Source organism: Lagenorhynchus albirostris, chromosome 10 (assembly GCF_949774975.1).
Source record: "Lagenorhynchus albirostris chromosome 10, mLagAlb1.1, whole genome shotgun sequence".
NCBI classification, from domain to species: Eukaryota; Metazoa; Chordata; class Mammalia; order Artiodactyla; family Delphinidae; genus Lagenorhynchus; species Lagenorhynchus albirostris.
The window spans coordinates 102,438,654-102,462,202 of NC_083104.1; the positions used below are offsets into that span (position 1 = coordinate 102,438,654).

At 55.4% G+C, this 23,549-nt stretch overlaps 1 protein-coding gene across 15 annotated transcripts in view; it reads left to right on the forward strand.

The window, feature by feature from the left end:
• Positions 1 to 23,549, forward strand: part of SLC22A23 (solute carrier family 22 member 23) — a 142,387-nt gene that overhangs the window by 109,980 nt on the left and 8,858 nt on the right. For 2 of the 15 annotated variants that reach the window (XM_060163774.1, XM_060163778.1), the window contains 5 exons: positions 10,867 to 10,994; positions 14,337 to 14,439; positions 16,634 to 16,866; positions 18,467 to 18,499; positions 19,595 to 19,718. In XM_060163774.1, the coding sequence (XP_060019757.1) occupies positions 10,867 to 10,994; positions 14,337 to 14,439; positions 16,634 to 16,866; positions 18,467 to 18,499; positions 19,595 to 19,718 (621 nt within the window). Of the gene's footprint in view, positions 1 to 9,154; positions 9,213 to 10,866; positions 10,995 to 13,155; positions 13,330 to 13,698; positions 13,970 to 14,230; positions 14,254 to 14,336; positions 14,440 to 16,633; positions 16,867 to 18,466; positions 18,500 to 19,594; positions 19,719 to 23,549 lie in introns of those variants that run through there. The other 13 variants (XR_009543076.1, XM_060163781.1, XR_009543073.1 and 10 more) reach the window with 12 other exon arrangements.

Genomic DNA, 23,549 nt, shown 5'->3' on the forward strand with positions numbered 1-23,549 from the left:
TCCTTCGAGGCAGGTGCACCGTCAGGTGTGGCGGTTTGAACACGTCTTAAAGTTTTCAGGACACGCTTTTCCCGAGATCAGCTGCAGGTTTCTATGTGCGAGGCTGTATCAACCTGATATTTTCGGATTAGGTACAAGCTGGTGGTTGGTGGGATTATTCCTGTTTTTAGCTGGGGAAACCAGGACATCAAAAAGCTGCACCAGAGACACAGGTGTGGCAAGTCATTAAAAACTGGTTTCTGAATGTCAGTGGTTCTCAGAGTGCGGCCACCGGGCCAGCGTCACCACCACCACCACCTGGGAACTTGTTAGCGACGCCCGGGCTCAGACCCCACCCCAGGCGGACTGAGTCACAGTGTCTGCGGGTAGTTTAAGAAGCCTTCCAGGGGCGCTGGTGATGGCTCAGGTCCCAGAGGGCTGCTATACACCAGGCTGCCCAGTGAGAAGGAAAAGCCAGATATCTGCTTATGGGATACGGGACCTGGTCCACTTCCAGTAAAGTGAAAGATGTTGTCAAGAGTGAAGGATGTGGGTTGGCTGGGGTAACACACCCTTCTTAGAAGAAGCAGTTCTTGGTTCTGCAAGGACGTGACACAGTTGCCGTCCTTGAGGGTCTGTGAGATGCCACACGGGACCTAGCTGCCCAGTCCAGCCCCACCGTGAGTCATCTCAGGCGGCAGACGGCAGAAGTCATAGGCATTCCTGGAACTGACAGACGAAGACAAAAAACCCTCAGTACTGAGTCCAGTGATTTTTATCTGCACTGTGAGAACATAAACCCACATGCATGTATGTCTGGGAGTCTTCAGCTGTGGCCCGTGATGGAAGTTGCTGGGAGGGAAAGGTCCCACCTTGCTTACCTGTGTGTCCCTCACCCCTGCAGGGAGCCTGGGTGCGGTTTTCCTTCACATTCGCCAGACTCCCAGCCAAGTCCCTGGGTAGGACAGGGTCTCACCTGAGACTTACCTGATGTGTGTGTTGCGTGAACTGCCTCGAAGTTTCAAAACGTGTGAAGATGCTGAATTATTAACCTAGTGCTGTTGGCAGTCAGCGTGATCATGGGAAACGTTCGGGAGAACGAGAAGAAGAAAATGAACGTGGGAATAATAAGGAAGTTAGAGAAAGATCGAGCTGCGCTGGTAACATTGGAGAATAAGCAACGGTATCCATTCCTCAAATGGGGAGATAAACCTTGAAACCCAGGACGTTCGACTGGGCTGACCTCGGGACTCACCGGTAGAGGAGAGACAGTTAAAACCCTCGGGAAAATGCTATGTGCTAAAAGCGATCTTAATTTTAAAAATTTCAAGAAACAAGCCATTGTATTGGGTTGGCCAAAAAGTTCGTTCGGTTTTTTTTCTGTTAAGATGTTATGGAAAAACCCACACGAACTTTTTGGCCAAGCCAATAAAACATTGAAGGAGCCTCATGTCAGATAAATATCCAGAAAAAAAAAAATTACTAACAATTCCAATAGATAAGCGCTCCTAAATGTTACTTGGCTCTTTTAAATAGCATCGGAAATATTCTGGCCAAAATAAGACTAATTTTTAACGTTTCTTGAGGGTTTGCTCTGAGTCAGACCCTCTGAAGGAGGTTCCACGGCGCATGGAGAAATCGAGGCACAGAGATTGGTACCAGCGCTGGTCCGAGGTCAAAGCCGGTAGAGGCCACTCCAGAGCCAGCGTGAGGACGAGTATATACGTGCATCCCCGCGGCTGCCGGCCTTTGTCTCTCGCCTATACACTTGAGGGACAAAACACCTTCCTCCATCAAAAACAGTTTTATTTCAGTACGGGGTCAAAATAACACTATGCAAACAGGCAAAACAAGGGCCGCAGGGCGCCCCGCACACCAGGAGGGAGACTGGAATCAGTTACACCATCACCAAAGGTTAAGCATCACAGGACGATGTTTTCCTTCCAGGAAGCGGAAGAAGTGAGAAGTGAGTCATAAAAGGCATGTAGCCTCTGGGAGCTTGAATGAATCTGCAGTAATTATTTGTACAGGTTATCAGATAGTTCATTTGGGGAGAGTTTCAGGAAACTTAGAGCAAAAAAATTTTTTTAGCCAAATCCTGTTTGTCTACAAATTATCTAGATGGGGGAAGACTAGGTAGTACTGACAAAGGCAAACATAGACAAAAATGATAGCCCGTATGTCGGTCATAAGCATAGGATATGAGCAATTAAAAGTGAGATCAAAATGTTCTCTAAATTGGCGGCCAGAGGCAACCCCATTTTTGCCTTCTGAGTGGGCAGAGATTATGTAAAGTACTAGGAACCCCTGCAGTCAACTGAAATGTTTCCACGTAGATGTGGAGAGAGGCGCTCCCACAGGGTCTGGCCTCCGCTCTGAAGGCCAGCGTCGCTGACCCCAGAGCCGCACCGTGGTCCACGCGGACCCCGTGCCTGACACGTGCTCCAATGTTCCACCCCACTCCCCTGCCCACCCCTGGGAGGCTGGGGGTCGCTTAGGCCAGCTTGAGGAGCTCTGAGCCTCGAGACCAGGCAGGGTTCAGGCAGCGTGCGTGGCGAGCCTGTGTGTTCAAGCGTGCACGCGCGTGTGCGTGTGGTGGGAGCAGTGAGGTCGAGCTGTTGGCCGCGGGCAGAAATTGGGGAAATGCCCGTCTGGTGACAGGTGTCTAGTGAGAGCTGCCAAGTGTTTGCCCGGCTGGCAGCTGGCAGAAGTCCATGTGGATGGACAGAGAGAGAGGGGCCAGGTTCCGGAGCCGGGTCTGAGGTCAGGGCAGGACCAGCAGGGGCCCCCCGATGGTGAGTGGCGTCTGTGGCCTCAGTTATCATCCTGTCGGGACGAGACTGCAGCCGCAGGTAGGGGGAGGCTGGGCCCCCGGGGAGGGTCTGTGGAGCCCCCTGTAACCGGTTGCTGATTCAGAGGTGCCGACAAAACTCCAGTTAGAAGCAGAACCACACAAAGCCTTCTGCCCACTTATCTCCTCGAATTGCTTTTCAGCATCTCATTTTATTTTTATCATTTGCAAAAATGCCAAGTTAATTCCCCTACCGTGTCACCTTTTAAATGCCCTGTGTGCCCTACGCTGTCTTCAGCCTGATCATTGTGCACGTGGATAAGTTAGTAAAAGAAGCAAAAGGAAGAGAGTCGAAGGAGAGAGAAAGTGGAAAAAACCAACCCAGATGAATTCCAAATGTTCCCGTTTCTAGTGGGAACTGAGGAACATTTTAAATTGATCGCAGCCGTTATACACTGTTGTACATTCCGAGTTGCTTAGCCTTTAAAAGGCCAGCTCCGAAGGCGTTTTAGGAGCCAGCTCCGTTCGTCCTGGCAACACCTAGAGCAGCAGTAGGATATTGGTTCAAGTGCACTGTGTGAGCAGCATGTTTTTTAACTTTCAGAAGGGGCCACGGTTACCATCAGGCCCTTGAAATAAACTAGGGAGAGAATGTTGGAGCTGGGGGGAGCCCTTTGTGTGACCCCACACACCCCACGCCCACCCCATTCTACAGATGGGGAAACAGAGGCCCGGAGGTTTAGGTGACTTGCCCAAGGTCACAAAACTGGTCTATAAACCGGCCTCCCGATATAGTCCCTCCACAGTTTTCCTGTAGTGGAAGAGCTCAGGCGTGTATATCATTTTGAAAAACGAGAGATGCAGTGTTCCAAATTTATGTGACAGATAAGCTAGTGTGATGGCCATTTAATTACGAAAGAATTCCTTGGGCTTCCCTGGTGGCGCAGTAGTTGAGAATCTGCCTGCCAATGCAGGGGACACGGGTTCGAACCCTGGTCTGGGAAGATCCCACATGCCGTGGAGCAACTGGGCCCGTGAGCCACAATACTGAGCCTGCGCGTCTGGAGCCTGTGCTCCACAACAAGAGAGGCTGCGATAGTGAGAAGCCCGTGCACTGTGATGAAGAGTGGCCCCCACTTGCCACAACTAGAGAAAAGCCCTCGCACAAAAACAAAGACCCAACACAGCCAAAATAAATAAATAAATTTAAAAATTAAAAAAAAAAAAAGAATTCCTTGTTCTACAAAGATTTACAAGAAGAGTTGATTTGCCTTAGGAAGACTTTAGGGTTTAACCATCCTAAGAGCCACATTTTCTTTAATTTCATACTTGTCCCTTCTCCCTAATTTACTAAGTCTAACTCAAGTCATGAACTTGACGTTTTTTAAAGAGCTAATTCATATCCATTTGCTCTGCCCTGAACTGAAACTACTTACCTTTTTTTTTTTTAACACCAAACAGAACTAAAGTTAAAAAAAAAATGCAACTGAAAGCTTATCTACTGGAACCAAGTGTGTATTTTTGTAAGAGCTTTGAATCAGAAACTTAGGATATTCCCCCAACTGGTGTTTAATTCAATTCTAGTCTCTGAATTTTTTCATTTTGAAAATCTTTACAGAATGTCATAAGTTTGATACTTGGTAATACCCCAAAGCATTAACAGCTAGAATCACCTCTTTAAATCAAAGCACCCTTAGAACAACTGTCTAAGACTCTTTTCACACACAAGTTCAGGGAAACTTCATCTCTGCAAAGCCCTTCATGGCTGTGCTCCTCCAACTTCACTTATATCCTTCCCTCTGTGTTTTCTAACCTGTTTGATAGAAGACGCTCCCTGTAAGGCATTTATTAATTTACATGTTTTTCCCCCCGGCAGGCTGATCATGTTCAGTACACATTTATCCCATGAGTGCAGTGATGTCACATCACCAGTACGAGAGCATACCTGTCGACAGGTGTGTCACCCAAAACTAACTACATCAGAAACACAGACACAACAACTTGAGGGTAAAATTAATTTCAAAGAGCGTTAGCAGTTAGCCTTACTTCCTGTCCATATTTACTTTGTGAGTAAATGTTCCAGTTCGGTGATTTGAAGAGAGAGACATACTTTGTAGAGCATTGCCAAGCGCAGGCGTTACATGGGTTTGCTGGAAGGCAGCCTGCATGGAATCGTCGTCTGTGTCAGGTCCTCCAGTGGGGTAGAAGGAATACTTGCTTTTATTGTTAAATGTTAAGGAAAAAATATCAACTTCATAGTGTTGTGAAAGGATCGCAGTATTGCATTTTAATTTCTGATTCTTCTGAGAGACCATACAACGCTAGTAGGACAGATCCAGGAATGCAGGTCAGACGCACTTGAGACGGAGCCAGATAACAGAAAGGCAGGAAGTAAGACAAAGATGGGAAAGCAGATCAGAAGCAACACGTTACTATTAAATCATAAAGCGTCGAGGTCTGAAACGCACGTGGTGAGCCGGAGGCCTAAAGAGGGGAAGCGGGCAGGGTCCTCCTGCTGGAATGGCTTCTGATGCTCAGCTTGGAGGAGCAACCCAAGGGCATCGATGAGAAAACAGGGAAAGGACTTCCCTGGTGGCGCAGTGGTTAGGAATCCACCTGCCAATGCAGGGGACACGAGTTCGAGCCCTGGTCCGGGAAGATCCCACATGCCGCGGAGCAACTGAGCCCGTGCGCCACAACTACTGAGCCTGTGCTCTAGAGCCCACGAGCCACAACTACTGAGCCCGCGCGCCTAGAGTCCATGCTCCGCAACAAGAGGAGCCACCACAATGAGAAGCCCGCGCGCCGCAACTAGAGAAAGCCCGCGCGCAGCAAAGACCCAACGCAGCCAAAAGTAAATTATTTTAAAGAAAGGTTCTTCCTTTAAAGAAAACGAGAGAAAGGAAGTGGAAAGCTTTCTCTCTTGATACAGTAACATCATTTACATTGGTACCGTTGAAAAAGTAGTTCCACATAAAGTTTCCGTATAATTCTTTAAGAATTGATACTTTATTGTAGCTATTTAGGGTGGGCATCTTTTTTTTTTTTTTTTTTTTTTTTTTGCGGTACACGGGCCTCTCACTGTTGTGGCCTCTCCCATGGCGGAGCACAGGCTCCGGACGCGCAGGCTCAGCGGCTGTGGCTCACGGACCCAGCCGCTCCGCGGCATGTGGGATCTTCCCGGACCGGGGTACGAACCCGTGTCCCCTGCATCGGCAGGCGGACTCTCAACCACTGCGCCACCAGGGAAGCCCCCAGGGTGGGCATCTTTCTAAAATATTTTTTCCTGCTTTTTAAGTAGTACTGTAAGCCTGAAGTGGGAAAAGCGACGCTGCCCTAGGGATTCAAAGGCCACAGGTCCCAGACCTTTGAATCAGTGCCACTGGGCAAAGGCTAAGTGCAAATCAGAGACCCCCGCGGGTTTCAAGTTCAGATGTGTGACTCTGCCTTCTTCTGTGAGTGATTCAAGGGTTTTCATCATGTCAACAGACACGCGTGTGCTGCAGGAGTGTGATCCTGCAGGGCCTGTGGTGTGGGGTGCAGTCTGGTGCCCCCGGGCAAGGTCGGGAAGCCCGTGCCTTCCCAGTTGGGCGTTTCCTGCTGCCCCTGCCCAGCTTCTCTGCCCCTCACTGCCTCCCCGACCCCCATTGCCGCCTGGGACTTCCTGACCCAGGACTCGGTTGTCTGAGTGAGGCCTGGGGGTTCTCCTCTGAAGAAAGCCTGTGTTTGCAGTGCGTCCTCTGTAACCTCCCTGGCGTTCAGTCAAAGCCTCTTCCTTAAATTTCTGGTTCTTGGCTTTCGTGGAATAACTGAGGCCACGGGGTTCATGGCCTGTAGATCTGGGCGGAGTTTGGAGGTGGAGTTTGGATGTTCTCGGGATGCGCTGGGAAACGAGGGGGCCCGGGTAGGACTGACCTGCCTTGGTGTCCCCAGTGCACAGGTAGGATGTGAGCGTGGCTTCCTCCCAGGATCTCGGGGTGGACACCACCGTGCACACCCCCGGGGTGACGGTCTCCGGACCACCACGGGGGCAGTTGTGTGCCCATCTGGAAGGAAGGGGATTTCGGAGAGCGTAACAGGCATTTTCCACTGAAGGTAGGGGCAGTGGGACAGCAGAGGGAGCACCTTGAGATAAACGGGGCTCCAGTGGTTGGAAGGATGCGCACCCACAGGGCAGGGGTCAGCTCGGGGCGGAGGGCAGTGCAGGGGCGCCAGGACTGGGGCAGGAGGTCGGAGGCGGAGTTCTCTGGAATCTTTTAGTTTTTAAGTAGAGAAGGGGTTTATCTGTGATTTGCTTAATTAAAAAGTAACTTCGTGGCTGAAGTCTTTAAGCACAGCTTCCTCACCTGTGACTCGTGCTGCCGGGAAGGGGTGGCACCGTCCACCTGCAGCCCCGCCACCGCCCCTGGGGGTGCTGACGTGTCCACCGGACGCTCACGCTTCTGCAGGGAAGTGTCTGCATCTCAGGAGAGCGATGCCCGAGGCTGACGCTCGTACCCAGTAGGTCCCGTTCTGCCTCAGGGAGTTCAGGTCTTTTCCCAAGTGAGTTAAATGAAGAGGTTTTAGGTTTCAGAATCTTCTGGATTCTGGAATTGTGAATGAGGGATCCTGGACCTTCTAGCCATCCTGAATGTATTTCGGAGGCCTCAGGACCATGTGCCTTGGGGCGAGAGGTCCATCAGCCTGTGTCCATCCTCAGGGAGGGGGTGGGACTTCTGCCCAAGGCTCTGCGTTTGCCCTTCCTGTGCCCCTCGCTTCCCGCCAGGGGCTCAGGACTTGAACTGGACGAGAGGAGACTTTTAGTTTTGCCCACACCCGGCCGCAGAAGCCCTGGAGCCATTGAACCCCTGGCTTAGAGAGATCACAGCCTGAAAGTCTCCGGAGTTCAAATCCAGCTCTGCCCCTTTAATAGCTACATAATCCGGGCAACGTAGCTGAACCTGCTCTGCCTCAGTTTTCCCATCTGTGGAAGAGGGGTGATAATAGTTCTGCCACACAGTGCGCTTGAGAGGACCAGATACTTCCAGCTTTCAAACACTCCTGTCTCTCCACCCACTCTGCGGACCACTGCCTGTCCCCGTAGCCATCGCCCCTTCTGGCAGCAATGGCAAAGCTCCCTCCTAGACGTGCCGCTGTGGCCTTTATGCACATGACTGTGTTCGCAGAGGTCATCCTCGAGGTCGCTGTTTCTTAGTATCCACGCGTGCGGGTCCGCCAGCGGACGTGGGCTCCAGCTTCCTGCCGCGCTCTTTCATTTTCGTTGAAAACGTTGGGCATTTCTGAGGCTCAGCTGCACTCCTGCCAGATCTGGGCCGCTGGCCAGTTTTTTCATTTTCATGGTGTTACTACGTTATGTGCCTGTCAGCAGACATTTCGTTAAATTCCCATAATGTGGCCACGCTGCACAGTATCCACGCTAGAACCGCCATCTCTGGGCTTTCTCATAGGCTGACAGTTCAGCGAGTTCTTTATGAATTTGCAGCAGGTTTAAACACCCAGAGGGCACCGTGGCATCTGGAAGGGCTGAGGAGGTGGCGCTGGAACAGTATCTCCCACACCCCAGTCATGGGAGCGACGTCTCCGCACGCGGGGTTGGTTTCTTTGCTGCATCCCCCGGGGTTAAGGATGTGGGGTCCTGAGTCAGACTGCCTGGGGTCACATCCAGCTCTGCATTTCACCGCCCAGGAATCTGGAACACATCCTTGAGTGCCTTGCTTGAGTTTCCCCATCTGTGAAGTGGGGATAGTGTTACTACAGCATAATGAGCTGGAAAGACGTAAATTCATGGGAAACGTGCAGAAGGGTGAGTGTAGGCCAGGCAGGCGTGGAGGAAGCGGCCTGCAGTGCTGTCCACCAGCAGAGACGGGACGTGTGGCTAACAGAGCCCTGGTCGCTGTGCCCAGGTCTCCTGGGAGAGCCCTGTTTCTTTACTTGGGTTCATTCCGGTCCGAGGGCTGCTGCCCCTGATAACCTCAGGTCCTCCCCTCCCTGGGCCCTGCCTCTCTCCTCTCCTCCTCTTTCCTCCTCTTGGATCCAGGATTCTGGTTGTACCAGTTTGCAGTAACACAGGCTGTGTTTTCTCAAAATGACTAAATAAAATCAAAAGTCAGTGAAACAAGATTGCAACCCCGCCACTACCCCCCTCTCAAAACCAGTATGTTTGGAAATGTTATGTATGTATATGAGATATGTCTGTCTGTCTGTCTAACTGGCTATCATAGGTAAGGAAAAATCACAAAATATTTATAATCAAATCACAGCAAGAACTACTTATCAAAACTTGTGAAATGTTGCTAAAGTGATACTTAGGTGAAATTTTGAAGTCTGAAAGGCATATATTAGAAAAGAAGAATTAAAGTTAATGATCTATGTGTCTATCTTAAGAAATGAGAAAGTGACACTAAACCCAAATAAATCAGAAAGATGGATGGAGACAACACAGGTGAGAGCTATGGGGGTGGGCATTTGTGTTAGGTTATTTCATTATAAAGAAAAGATCTGATGAAGTATGGCGAGATGTTAATATCTATATAATATTGATGTCTGTTATGTTATATTGTGTTTCTGTTTGCTTGAATTATATTCAAAATTATAAACACTAGAGGCCAGTAAAGCAAACATTAACTTTTATTATTTAAAAAAAAATCAGTGCTTACAGTTTGAAACCTGTGTTTTGTCAGCTTTCCAATATGGGCTCCTGGGCGAAAAGACGTGAGACTTTCTGAGCCCGTCTTAATGCTCCGGCCGTACCTCACCAGGCTGGGCCCCCAGCTCGCCTGCACCTTTGTGCAGCCACGTGGGATGGTGGCTTTTTGACTCTTGGTGACAACCCAGGTCTCCCAGCGTAGATTAACACTCTGATCAGACCATCCCAGTGTACCACTGACGTCAGCTGTTTCTGCAAAATACATCACGAACATTTAGAAACTTGATTTTTGTTCAGACAGGTAAGGGAGTGACAGCTGTGACATCATTAGTGATGTGACTCTGAAATAAAAGCTTAGCACTGAGAGCTTTTGCAGCTTCTGCCTGACTTTGATTAGAGGCTCCCCAGAGCTGGTGGGGCAGGTGTTGGGTAGTAGCAAAGATAACTTCTTATCATCATCAGTCATGATTCCCTGACACTCTGTAACTGACATGAAACACAGGGACGCCTGGAGCGCTGCGCCGCAGAGGCTGTGCTGTCATCCCCAACCTTGACTTCCAGCTTTTGCTTCTCCCACACAGGGGTGCCACCTGCTTCAAAATCAGGTCCCAAGGGAACACAGCCTCCATCCCTGGGCACGTGGCAGTGGCTGGTTTCTCAAGAGACCTTGTGACCTGCAAAGTCTAAAATATTCGCTGTTTGGACTTTTACAGAAAAAGCAAGCTGACGCACTGCTCCAGACAGGCACATGGTTCTCCTTGACGGACTTGCAAATCTCGTTATAAATGTAAAATTACAAAACGCATTGATAAGACACTAGTTTGGTTTGGGGTTTTTTCCCGATGGGACTCCTCACCGTATTTCATCCTAAACACGAACAAACCAGCAAGGAGTCTGTCGCTCATTACACTTGAAAACCATCACCCGCCTCCGGGAGGCGTTCTGGGCAGTTAGCAGCAAGATGAAACTAATTCTACAGTTGAGCCCTGGGCAGGTCAGGCTCCAGATGCTGAGAACGGAAGGTGCCCGTCAGGTCGCTAGGATGGGGGCGTTGTTTTTAAACTTAAAGTCATTCTATGAACATTTGTTTTTTGAGACAGAATATCACAAAAGCAGCCCTTCCATGAATTGCTGGAACGTGTTTTAGCAGTCCAGCGTCTGGTGAAAAGTATACACAGATTTCTTGACACAGCTGGGAGGATACTGCTCCTTTCTGCCTCATTTTAAACATTGCAACTTCTACACTTTCTAAGAGAAAGCCAGAAACACCCAGGGCCACGGTCTTCTCTCGTCCGCTTGGGCCAAGAGAGAGTCCTGAGCACCCGCCAGCCTCCGCCGCTCGCAGACGGGTACCCAGTCCGACCCGGCTGGACGCTCCCAGCCCCCGACAGCTGTGTCTTGACGCCTCACCCGATGGGAAGAGCCTCACCCGCTCCCTGTCTCTTTGCAGGATCTTCCCAGAGTCCCTGCGGTGGCTCATGGCCACCCACCAGTTTGCGTCGGCAAAGAAGCTAATCCTGCGCTTCACACAGAAGAACCGCATGAACCCCGAGAGTGACATCAAAGGCGTGATGCCTGGTGAGCACGCGTTCCCTTCAAACCCTCAGCCCCGCCAGACTCGGGGGCCCGCCACCCGTCCCGCCGGGACCGGGAGTCACCCCACATCACCCCTGGTGCCTTCGTTGCCCAGCCAGCTGTCCAGCTTCCTGGGGCAGTCGGTCCTCAGCTAGACCAGGAACATGGCCAAGGCCAAACCCAGAGGACGGCGTGACCTTGCGTGCCCCTGCCCCTCGGGGGAACCTTGAGGGCTGAACCGCATGGGGCACACAGCCTTGCCTGCCTGCGGTTTGGTGCCGGCGGTCCTGGCCAGGGGGCGCTGGCCTTCGCTCCCTGTCTCTCCCGAACAGGACCTGCAGAGAGCTGCTGTGTTGTCTGTGTCTGTCAGGACCTGTTGGTTGGGCCTCTGAGGACGCGGAGCACTTCAGGTCCATAGAATCTGTTTGTCAGGAACGTCAGCACGAAAGCTAGATCAGATCCATGAGGCACCTGGAGGGTGTTAAAATCCAGACTCCTGGGCCCCTCCCGGCACCCAGAGATTCTCATCCAGTAGATCTTGGAAGGAACCCTGAACATTGTCTGTTTAATAAGCACTAGAAGTGATTTATTGTGACCTGCAAAGTCTAAAATATTGACTATTTGGACTTTTACAGGAAAAGCAAGCACCTGATATCAATATTAGAGGTGTGTTGATATTACCTTAAATCTTTCCACAGCAGTTCTGTGCAAGGTACTGTAATTATCCCCATTTGCAGACGAGGAAACTGAGGCACAGAGAGGTTGAGTATCTTGCCAGAGGTCACACAGCTAGTGAGTAGTAGTGCTGGGACTTGAGCCCAGGAAGCCCAGCAGAAGCAGCTTCCCTGTGCTGCTTCCGAGAGGGAGATGGACGTGCTGGCGTGGCGGGCGGGGGGGTGAGGGGTGCGTGGACCTCGCTCCTTTCAGGCCACGTTTGCCCCTTTTGGACTGTCTGGCTCTTGTCCCCAAACTTGTCCAGGCCCATCCATTAGCAGGTCAGCGCTCTTAAGTCAAAGTGCCTTGTTTCTGGCATTTCCCTAATTAAATCACCACACTCCACTTCTTTCAGGTTAAAATAGTGTCTGGGAGAAGCTTGTTTTCTCCATCCTAATTACGCTGATTCGTTCCCTCCTGTTTTTAGAAAGTGGTATCCTCGCTCAGGAGCTGGGCTGGTGCTGGTGTCTGTGCTGGGGGGCAGGCAGCAGCACGCATGACCCCCCCGACTGGGGGCTGGGGTGCCATGCGCTCACGCCCCGGGGCACGCGGCTCTCGCCCGCCTCTGGGTCTCTGCTCCCTCCCAGCTGTCAGGCGCAGGGTGACGGTGACGGTGACGTCATGGCACCAGGGCAAAGCTGGAGGCAGGCGGGTATCCGTTTCCTCGCAAGTGGCCCCTTGCACCTCCCTAGGCTGGACTGGTTTGCCTGCTTGAATGCTGTGTCCCAGCATCTTATCTAGGCCACTGGACCAGCATCCCGTCCCCAACCCAGGCTCTCACCCGCCCTGACTCTATCCTCCCTGCTGCCCTGCCCTCAGCCCTGCCTTGGGGGCTGAGACGCCATACAGGCGTTTGACCCTCATCAGAGCCTTTCCGATGGATCAGATCGCCCGCCCCTGCTGCACGTACGGGAAAGGGGCCCCGGAGGCTGAGGGCTGGAGGCACGGCTTCCCTGCTCCCGGCATTCCCTCCGCATGGAAGGAGCCCCCGAGGAAGAGTGAACCGGCTTCCCTTTTCCTCCTTGGACGTGAGCCAGGTGCGGAGAGGGGGTCCCCGGCATTAGGCCCTCTCCGGGCAGCCTGACTGCAGGGAAGCAGCCAAGTCCGGCGTCACCAGGTCAGGCAGCGAGTCTGGGGGCTACGAGGCCCCCATCAGGCCCACGGGGGCTTTACCCGAGCCCTTCTCGGTAACCGAGCGGGGATCCCACCCCACGTGCCTCACTCTGTCTTGTCCGTCTGTCCTGAACCCAAGGTGAGAAGCGGGTCCCTGTATCGGGCCACCTCACGTCAGGTGACTTGCACCAGTCACACCCCAGCAGGAGATGGAGCCAAGGCGGCCCCAGGCAGCCGAGCCCGGCGCCCTGCCTCTGACCCTCCGCACCTACTTCTGCAAGAGGCCTCGGGCCGGCTGGAGCCTCGCGCGTTGAGAGGGAATTTCTGGGGTCAGCAGGTGTCCCCGCAGGCCCAGGAAGGAGTCTCTGCAGTGGGTGGGGAGAGGCCAGGACGGTCTGGGTCGGCCGGAGCGCGGGGCCGGGAAGGCCTCATGGCTTCTTGCGTGTCTGTGGTGGTGTCGAGAGGCTGGGGATGCAGGTAACAGAGAGAACATACCAAGAGCCCCGGAGAGGTTAGTGTAATTCCACTTAGAATAATGCAGTTACCTCTGTAGACTACCGTCAGCTTGGGCTCCAGAGTTTAAAGCTTTAAAAAAGGAAAGAAAAAAGGTCATAATTACAGTTACTACAGCTTCTTAACATCTATTTCATACACTAGAAAGTATCAGGAATTAAGTTTTAGCTGCATTACAAAAGAAAAAAAAATTAAACCTATACAGCCATGCGAATGGGCATTTAGTTTTTCTTCCTGGAAGACTTCCATGGTGGGCGAGCGTGGCTGTGATAAATAGGTTCCTGACCAGTTTCACAACAGTGAAGATACTCAGATCGCTGGATCAACGCTATGTGTTTGTTAACCATGTTTCCGTGCTCTTTAAGAGTTTCCTAGCGTTCTGACCATGGGGAAAGTATGTCTGTAAATCAAATGAGCCTGTTTTCGCAGAGGGGATGATAAAGGCCAGGAGGATGTCAGGAGCTGAGCGTCCATGCCTGCAGCTCTGTGCCTGAAGATTGACACGGAAGAAAGTTCTGGAAACTGAGGGAGCATGGTATCCCTCGGACGCAGGACAGGTGTCGCCTTCTCCCTGTGTGCCCCAGCTGGTGGCACTGATCCAGACATTTTTTTTTAAATAAAAAACTCCTAAACCGTTACGGTTCAGCAACCTGTTGCCCCTTCCAGCTGTAACTAGTGAGGTTGGTGACCCTCTCGCCATTGGATGGCAGGAAAGAGGTAGGGCATCCAGGGGTGAGAGTACCCCTAAGCAGTACAGGCAGGGGGGCACACCCCGGAGCGCCACCCCCCCCGAGGGGGCTGCAGCTCCTGGGCCCCTCTGGAGGCAACCCCACTCCCTCCGGGCCTTCCCACCCCACTGCGTGCTTTATTTTTAGTCAACTTGTTTTGAATCCTCTTAGGTTTATAGTAAAGTTACAAAGAGAGCACAGAATTTTGAAAAAGCCCCAGTCAGTCTCCCTGTTGTAACATCGCCGAGCGTGGCTTACGGGTCCCCCCTCCCTGCAGAGCTGGAGAAGGAGCTTTCCCGGAGGCCCAAGAAGGTCTGCATCGTGAAGGTGGTGGGAACCCGGAACCTGTGGAAGAACATCGTGGTGCTGTGCGTGAACTCGTGAGTCACGGGCGCAGGCGGGCTTGGGCCTGGGGCGGGGGAGAGGCGGCAGGGCCGGGGTGAGCCTGAGCAACCCCGTCAGGGCTTCTGAACAGCTGTCTGACGGGCTATGGGTGCCTGCAGACGCGGACCCCCAGCCTCGGGGCAGCCCGGCATCACCCCCCGCTTGCCACTCGGGCTGCACAGACGTGTCCCGGGGGACGGGGCTGCCGGAGAGCAGGCTCACGTCCAGGGCTGTCCTGGGAGCGGGGCTCTCTGGCCATGCACCTCCCGGGAGGCACAGTGGCGGGGGGCTCGGGGGCGACGGGACCCCCACGTGTGGGCCTCCGGGCACCATCACGGGCGCGGGGACCAGGCTGCCGAGTGTCCTAGCTCCGTGCGTGGAGCCAGCGCCTGCAGAGGCCCGACCCCAGGGTCACGGCGGGTGGTGACGGGCCGGCCCGGCCCTGGGTATGACCTCCACACGTGGCCAGAGGCCCTCCCGCCTAGCCGACCACATCCAGCCCGGCGCCCCAGGTTTGCACCTGCACCCCCGTGGCTCACGCTGTTTCCTGCCAGCACTGTCCCGGGTTCGGTGTGCACTGGCAAGCCTGTGCTGCTGACTCGCAGCTCAGCAACCCTGCCCTTCCCTGCTCGCCCAGGTGGGCCTCGTTCAGGGCCACAGGTCATCTGGGCAGTAGGGGGTTAGAGGTCACTGGGGGAGGGGAGCTCGCACCCTTCGATGCACAGTCTCAGGACGGCAGTCGTCGGTAGAGAGCGAGGCCCGGGGGCGGGCCTCTGGCCCTACGTCCCACAGCTGCTCCTGTCGAAGCCGCTCCTTTAATCAGCTCTCGGGACTGGGGTTCCAGGTTAAATAATTTGGGGGAGGATACAAAACAGCCCAGCGCCAAAGCAGTGGAAGAGCCCAGATCTAACGGACACCTCGTCCTGCAGCCGAGGCCCAGGCAGGGGAAGGGGCAGCCGCGCCGCACGCCTGGTCGGGGCCGAGCCCTCAGGCCCGTCTCTGCACTGTCAGCTCCAGCCCGGCCACCCGCTGCCCAGTCTCAGGCAGACGCCGGCTGGGCCAGTGGGACCGTTTACAGTGGGGTCACTTCTCCAACTTTTATTTTGGAAAAAACACAAATGGTGACATAGACAAGATGGGGAGTTTCCACCTTAATGATTCTTGTTTCGGGGGAGGCCGAGCCAGTCTCTCTGGCTTTGCTGTGGTCGGAGGACGTTCTTCCACCAGAACAACAAGGTGGGAGACCCGCCCTGAGACCAGGAGCCCCGCCGAACTCACACCTGTTAGGCCGTCCAACGCGGCCCAGGGGAGCCGGGTTTGGAGGAGGGCGGCTCCCTCCTGCAGGACTGGGTCTGTAGTTGACCTTGATGCGTCCTCAAGGTCTGCTGAAAGCACAGAGGAGGGAGGCTGGGAGAGAAGGGCGTTTCAGCTCAGGGACAGATGCAGGCGCTCGCAGCCCTGTTCCCATGGGGCACGTCCACCGGGGCCTCAGAGCCCTGCTGCCCTGTGCTCCCAGGGAACACGACACATCTTTATTCCTGTTCCCAGAGTGGACATCCGCCTGAGTGGCTGGGACACACGTTTCCCTGCGGGTTTTTGTGACCCTGTGGGGCAGGAGGGGGCTGAACCCAGGGCAGGGGGGGCGGGGGATGGTAAATTAAGCGTTGAACGGTCTCCAAGACCAGATGTCCTCACTGGCCTGACCCTTCCTGTCTCTCCAGGCCACATGAGCCGCGAGTAGCAGCGAGGGGTGGGGGGGGGGAGCCAGTTCTCGGGGCGGGTCCCCGAGTTTCCAGAACCCCGGGAGAGGCAGAGGTGTAGACGGGCGGTGCGTCCTAGAGGCCGTGCTCACCCGCTGTGCTGCCTGCCTGTCGGCCCGCCTGGAAAGTGGCTCTGATGGGCCCCCTCGGTGCCCACGATGCGGGCTCCAACGCAGGGACCCTGGGGGCGCCTGCCTCACGCCTAGATTTCGTGAGAGACAGCGTCTGAGCCGAGGGTCTCCCTGCTTTCATGCCTGCACCCTCCGTAATGCCACGGCCGGGCGGTGACCACGCACATCCCCCCGCCCCCGACGTCCTCTCTGACGTGCGTTCCCCGCCACCTTCCGAGGGGCTGCTCTGCCCCTGGACGCGACGCAGGGTGTCCCGCGCCCACCGGGAGGTGGTGGCCTCAGGCACTGTGTCCCCGCAGGCTGACCGGCTTCGGGATCCACCACTGCTTCGCGCGCAGCATGGTGGGCCACGAGGTGAAGGCGCCACTGCTCGAGAACTTCTACGCCGACTACTACACGGCGGCCGGCATCGCCCTGGCGTCCTGCCTGGCCGTGTGCCCGGCGGTGCGGCTCCTGGGGCGCCGGGGAGGCCTGCTGCTCTTCGTCATCCTCACGGCCCTGGCCTCGCTCCTGCAGCTCGGGCTGCTCAACCGTGAGTGGGCCCAGGCCCCGGGCGGGCGGTGGGCAGGGCCTGGCGTGCGCTCCAGAGCCCTGGGTGGGTGGGCAGCCCGAGGCGTCCTCCAGAATCCACGGCTGCAGGGGGCTGCTTTGGGGAGGACGAGCTTGCACTGAACATGTGCGTGGGGTGCCCCCTCCTCCCACGCGACCCCAAGGCTTCCCGCTGCCCCGGGGCTCCCTGGTAGCCGGGCCCTCACGGTGCTGGTGGGCGTGGTGACCCCACTGGGGGCCACGCTCTCCCGCTGTGATCCATCACGTGAATGAAGGAATGAAGGACTTTTTCCTCACGTGAGATCAAGGGCGAGGTAGATACATTCTGACACCCTTGCACTGGGACCCTGCTTTTCAGCACTGCTTCCAAGTTCATCAGCTGCTCTTGGGGCCAGAGAGCTGCTCAGTAAACGTTACAAGTAATTTAAAGAAAAGCTAGCCAGTCCGTGTCGCCCACCCAACTCTACGAGGCACGCTCAGTGCAGCTCCTGGTGAACAAAAGCCCTCGCCCGCCACGGGGACGGGCCGCAGCGTATCTGACCGCCCGGGCGAGGCGGGAGTGAGCCGGGCAGCCGAGCCTTCTCGCCTAGCACCGTCCCCACCAGTGGACTCAGGCGCCGCGGGGACCCCGTGGCTCTGATGGCTGCCCTCGCCCCTGAGCTGTCAGAGCTCGGCCAGCGCTGCTGGGCAAGTCAGACGCCTGCAGTAGTGTTTCAGGTCTGCGTGGTGTCCAGGTGGGGAGGGAGGATCCAGAACAGGAGGAGGAGAAAGAAAACCGGGCCTTTCTCAGCCTTGTGCAAACTGGGTTCTAGAAGAGCCAGCGTCAGACTCAGGAGCCGCTTTCTGACCTGGGCAAGTTCACGTGCGGTCCGCATCTTGCCGGGAGACTGGTCTCATTTTCAGCTGTGACGACATGGGGTCTGTCCCCCGGTGGGGCCGCCCAAGCTGCCCTTTGGGGAGTCTTCTGCAGCTCCCGCCGGTTGGGCGGACATGCAGGGGCACGGCAGCCCCGGGGCTCCCAGCCGCCCTTCTTAGTCCCTGAGCAGGGATGCCCAGGAGACCAGGCACCGTGGGGACCAGGCTGGGAGGGCACAGCGATGCTGTCTGCCGGGTCTGCCCACAGCACTTGGTGCCCCGAGCACAGACCAGCAGTGACTTGAGTAACTTTGGACATTAAGTCCAAAGTTAAGTCCGAGATTCCCCCTTTGGCTTGAGGGCGGGCGCTGCGCGCGGGCCCCTGCTCTCAGGAGCTGGCGTCCTCCCCAGGTCACGAGGCCAGAGGGGCCCGGCCCTCCCTTCCGAACAGAAGGAGCTCCATTTGGTCAAATGCCGGCCCTGATGCCTTGGACCCTCCCCCACGTCTGTGCCACGTCCCTCCTGCTCTCTGGCCCCTGGCGGTGTCAGCTGGGCTCCCCGAGTGGGCCTGGCGGGCTGGCTGCAAGGCCACCCCTGCTGGTCCCGGAGGGGGTGTGCTTAGAAACCAGTCGCGTGGAAGCACGCGGTGGTAACTTCCGTCCGACCTGCTCTCTTTCTCCCCTCCCTGCCCGCCTTCCTCCTCGTGTGCCGCCGTTCCTGTGGTCCAGTGATCGGGAAATACAGCCAGCATCCGGACTCAGGTGAGCCGAACGCACGTGCGGCACCGTGTTGTCTTTTTTATTGCACCTGCAGGGCATTTTCACAAAGACTCACAGACTTGTGGTTTTCCTTTCCTCTCTCTCCCCTCCCCCTTTCACCCCAAGAGTTGCAGCTGAAGTTGGCCGTAGGTTGGACACTATACTCATCCACTTGTCCTTTCTGCCCCTTGCGCCTCTAGAAAGTCGGGCCGCCCGCCCCCCACCCGCTTTGTGCCCGGCTTGCACGCTGCCCTCGCCCCTGCCCCTGGCACCAGTGGCCAGCACAGCCCAGCAGCCTCCACTGTGATGCAGGGCCTTGGGGACAGGCCTGGGCTGGGCCACACGGCCCTGGGGGCCCGGCTGACCACGCTGCCAGGGGAAGCAGCTGTCCCCGCCTGTGAGCGACGCAAGCCTGCTACTCTCGGCCTCTGGGACGGCATAGCCTCTGCCCCGCGCGCGACACTGCTGCACACACGTGCCTGGCCTAACCGAGCCCGTGCCGCCAGGGCTCCCAGTGCAGCCTTGTGGGGAAGTGGGCTGCGCCCCAGATGTGGGACCCCAGCATCTTGCTGTGCCCGCCTAGCGCTGCCTGGGTGTGAGGTCAGACCCAGTGCCACTGGCAAGATGCTCCAGTTGGTCCAGCTCGCTCCCTCCAGGCCCATAAGTTCTCCTCTCGGGGTTGAGTTCTCGTTCCCCTCGGTCAAGCCTGGGCTGCCCTGTCCCTGTATTGGACTGGTCAGGCCTGAGGCCAGGATGGCCAGGCTCTCTGGAACCAGAGACCTTTCTCTGGAGCTGAGCCAGAAGGCTGGACGGGAGGGCGTTGCCACAGCGTCGGGGAGACCACCAGCCTCCCTCCCTGCCGGCCGCTCTAGGCTACGGCGTCCGGCAGAGTCTGAGCCCCACATTTTAGACCCGCAGGGACTCCCGGGGGACCCAACAGAGGCTCCTGCCAGAAGGGCTCTGACCTCCCACCCCGGGACACGCTGCTGCATCTCCCGGGTCTGCATCTCACACCGGGCAGAGGGGAGGAGGGAAGACCCTTCTTCGGCCCCAGGCCTCCCTCCGCCCCCCTCACCACCCCCCCTGGTTCTCCCCCAGGAATGAGTGACAGCGTCAAAGACAAGTTCTCCATCACCTTCTCCATCGTGGGCATGTTCGCCTCCCATGCAGTGGGGAGCCTCAGCGTGTTCTTCTGTGCAGAGATCACTCCCACAGTGATAAGGTGCGTGGCGGGCCGCCCGCGCAGGGGCGCGTTTCTTCTGAGGACACGGGGGGCGGGGCTCCGCGTCTGGCAGGGCTCCCGGTGAACGAGCCACCAGCTCTGCTCCGGCCTCCGGACGAGCTGCGGCCCGTGCTGGGTGTCAGCTCCCAGGCCGCTGTTCCGCCCTGCCCCCCAGGGAACCCAGAGTGAGGTGAGGGCTGGACCCTGGGTCCCGTCCAGGCAGCTGGAGGGACGGGGAGCGCTGGGGGCGCAAGCAGCGCGGCAGGGCCTGGAAAAGGAGTGGAGTGGGGAGGCCACTGAATTCATGCCTGTGCTCTGCTCCAGCCCAAACGCTGTGCACTCTCCCAGGAGGGCTCCGGAAACAGTCTGTTTCACATACAAAGCAGATAGAAAGGGCCTTGGTTTTCTACTGGCCTGAGAGGCCAGTGTCTCCAGCCCAAAGAAGGGCCTCGGAGAGAAATCCCAAGAAGTTACATCACTGATTTGTTGGACAAATATTGGTTAAGAAGCCGCCGTGTGTCCGGCAGAGGCCGAGTGTGCAGCCCGGCCCCCAGGAGTCCGTGACGGGTCTGTTTTCTGAAAGGCGGGATGGCGGGCACTCAGCTGCCTTTGCTTTCCTGGGGAGGGGAGGGGGGGTCTGCTCCGTCCGGCACCGTCCCGGGCAGCGGTACGCGGGCGGGCACACCCTCTGGTGCTGTCGAGGTTACAGCCACACGGAAGGGTTTCTTTTCGTAAAGGGCATCACCTCCCTGCCGTCACGCTGTCTGCCCGGTAGCGACTGTTGTGACTTCCGTCCGGTCAAGCTCCCGAACTTGGTGTGGGAACGTCTCAGCTTGCCCAGCGCACACGCTCTGCTTGTTAAAGTGTAATTGGGAGTGTGGCAGTTAATCGGCTGTGGGATACCGCCCAGAAGCCAGCATGATCGCACCCTTCCATCCTCCCTTTCCCACGTGGGCGACAGGCAGGGGCCAGTCCCACTCAGGCAGGACGCCCAGGACTGACCATCTGGTCCCTGGTGCCGGGCTCTGGGAGGAGGCCCGCGTCTGCAGGCGTCATGCTGACACAGCATTTTCACTGGCCTCGCTCTGGTTCATCCTCCTGGATTCTTACATACACATGCCAAGCCTGAAGGCTGTCCCGTACCCAGGGAATAAAATGGCAGGGAATTGTGCATTTAAGAAAAAGCAAGCAAATGCAAGTAACTCACCCTGGTCCAACCCTCTGCTTAACCTGACACGGGAAGTGAGCCTGGGGCTTATTTCATGCCGGACATTGCAAAGCGCCCCAGGCGGAGAGCAGCAGCGCCCCCCCCCCCACCCCGGGTGTCTTTCTTTACCCAGTTAATGTCCTTCCTTTACCAAAGAGCCCAGCAAGGAGGACTCTTTCAGGAGACCGGAAGTTGAGGTCTGACTTGTATCTTTCTCTGGGGGTGGCCAGCCTCCCCTTCAGCAGTCGGCAGACCTCGTTAATCATCATTAGATTTTGCTGAAAAGAGCTAAACAAGCTAAACTGAAGGAAATGCAGTATCCTTTTCCTCTCTGAGGCAAACCTGCAAAGATTATTTTGGGGATAGAAAATGTTCTCGGGGTCAGCTTGCCAGGATGACAAACTAGAAAACATGTTCACTTGACCCTAGGTGATGCGTTTATAGTTGCAGAGGCAGGAGATGAGGTCCGGGGGGGTCTCCTGGTGGGGACAGAAGGCTCTCTGGTGTTACCGGTGAGTCACTCTCCCTGCTGGACACCCCTCGTCCCGGCCCTTCCTTGCGTGCCCACCCAGGGACAGTCCCACGGAGTCGCTGGGAGGAAATGGACTTCCTGCCTCCCCCGACTTCTCACGGGTGAGCCAGGAGGAGCTGGGAGAGCCACTCAGGTCTGCGAGCTTCACGTTGCCTAGTGCAAAACTAGCCTTTTCTGCAACACGGTGTTAAGCACACACCCTCTGAACGAGAACAGTAGCAAAGGTTAGGGTTGGCTAACGAGGAGCGAAGAGCAGGGTAAGAACTCCTTTGCACAGAGCCTGGGGGACGTTGGCTGTCCACGCGTGACAGCTGTCGGGCGCGCCCACCCAGACGCTGACGGCGCCCTCCCCGTGGCCGGCTTCTCAGCATCCTCCCCTTGGGCCTCGGCGGTGTAGGGGCAGCTGGTGGCTTTGGCGTGGCAGGCCCAGTGTCACCTGGAAGCTGCAGGAGGGTCCCTGAGGCCTCGCTGTCTCCGTGGGCCCTCACAAAGCAGGGCGGGGGGTGGGGCAGGCGCTGGTGGCAGGGACGCATCCCTCACCTCCGACACCTCCTCAGGCTCCCAGAGCACCGGGCCCCGGCTGCAGGGTATTTCTTCCTTTTTTATTGAGATATAGTTGATATACAATATTATGTTTCAGGTGTACAACACAGTGATTCACAATTTTTGAAGGTTAATATATAGCAATTTAAAGGTAAATTATAAAATACTGGCTGTAGTCCCCCTGTTGTACAGTACATCCTTGTAGCTTGTTTCATACCTAATAGTTCGTACCTCTCACTCCCTACCCCCATGTCGCCCCTCCCTGCTTCCCGCTCCCCACTGGTAACCAGAGTCTGTTTCGCTTTTGTTATCTTCCCTAGTTTGTTGTATTTTTTAGATTCCAAACATAAGTGATATTGTACAGTATTTGTCTTTCCCTGACTTGTTTCACTTAGCATAATGCCCTCCAAGCCCATCCATGTTGCAGATGGCAAAATTGCGTTCTTTTTGACGGCTGAGTAATATTCCACTGCATACGTCTACCGCGTCTTCTTTGTCAGTAGACCTTTAGGTTGCTTCCATGTCTTGGCTATTGTAATACCGCTACGAACTCAGAGGTGCATGTATCTTTTTGAATTAGTATTTTCAGTTTTTTTGGATATATACCCAAAAGTGGAATTACTGGATCATATGGTAGTTCTATTTTTAGTTTTTTGAGAAACCTCCAGACTGGTCTCCATAGCGGCTGCACCATTTCACATTCCCACCAGCAGTGCGTGAGGGTTCTCTCTTCTCCATATCCTCCTCAACGTGTTACCTGTGTTCTTTTTGATGATGGCCATTCTGACCCGTGTGAGGTGATGCCTCATTGTGGTTTGGATTTGCATTTCCTGATGACTAGCGATGTTGAACATCTTTTCATGTGCCTGTTGCCCACCTGCATTTCTTCTTTGGAAAAATGCCTATTCAGTTCTTGTGCCATTGTTTCAATCGGGGTCTTGTTTGTTTTTGATGTTGAGTTGTATGAGCTGTTACATATTTTGGATGTCAACCCTTTATTGGTCATAGCATTTGCAAACAGGGTCTGTCATGCAGTAGGTTGTCTTCTCATTTTGTCCATGGTTTCCTTTACTGTGCAAAATCTTTAAAAAGTTAAATTAGGTCCCATTTGTTTCTTTTTGCTTTTGTTTCCTTTGCCTGAGCAGAGGGGCCACTTCACGTGGCCTGACACCTCCTCACCCGCTCCCTGGCTGCCCACCCCCTTCTCCGGCTGAGCTCTTCCCTCCCCTCAGGTGCCCACCCCTTCCTCCAAGCGTCTTCCTTCCGGAGACCTTCCTTCTGGCTCCTCCCTGTGCCCACCCCCAATGGACCCCACCTGATGTCACTGCTCCAGACATGCCTCAGGAACGGGCACCAGGAGGAGAGATGGCCTGTGTGTCACGTGACACATGGGGTCGTTTAGCTTGTTTTAAAATTTGCATCATATATATATAAATGTTTATAACACACGCTCAATGAGTGACCGCAGGCCGAGGGGGTGATGGGTAATCCTCACCGTTAAACAGCAGGAGGGGGACAGACAGGACAGGGGACAGCCAAGCACACAGGT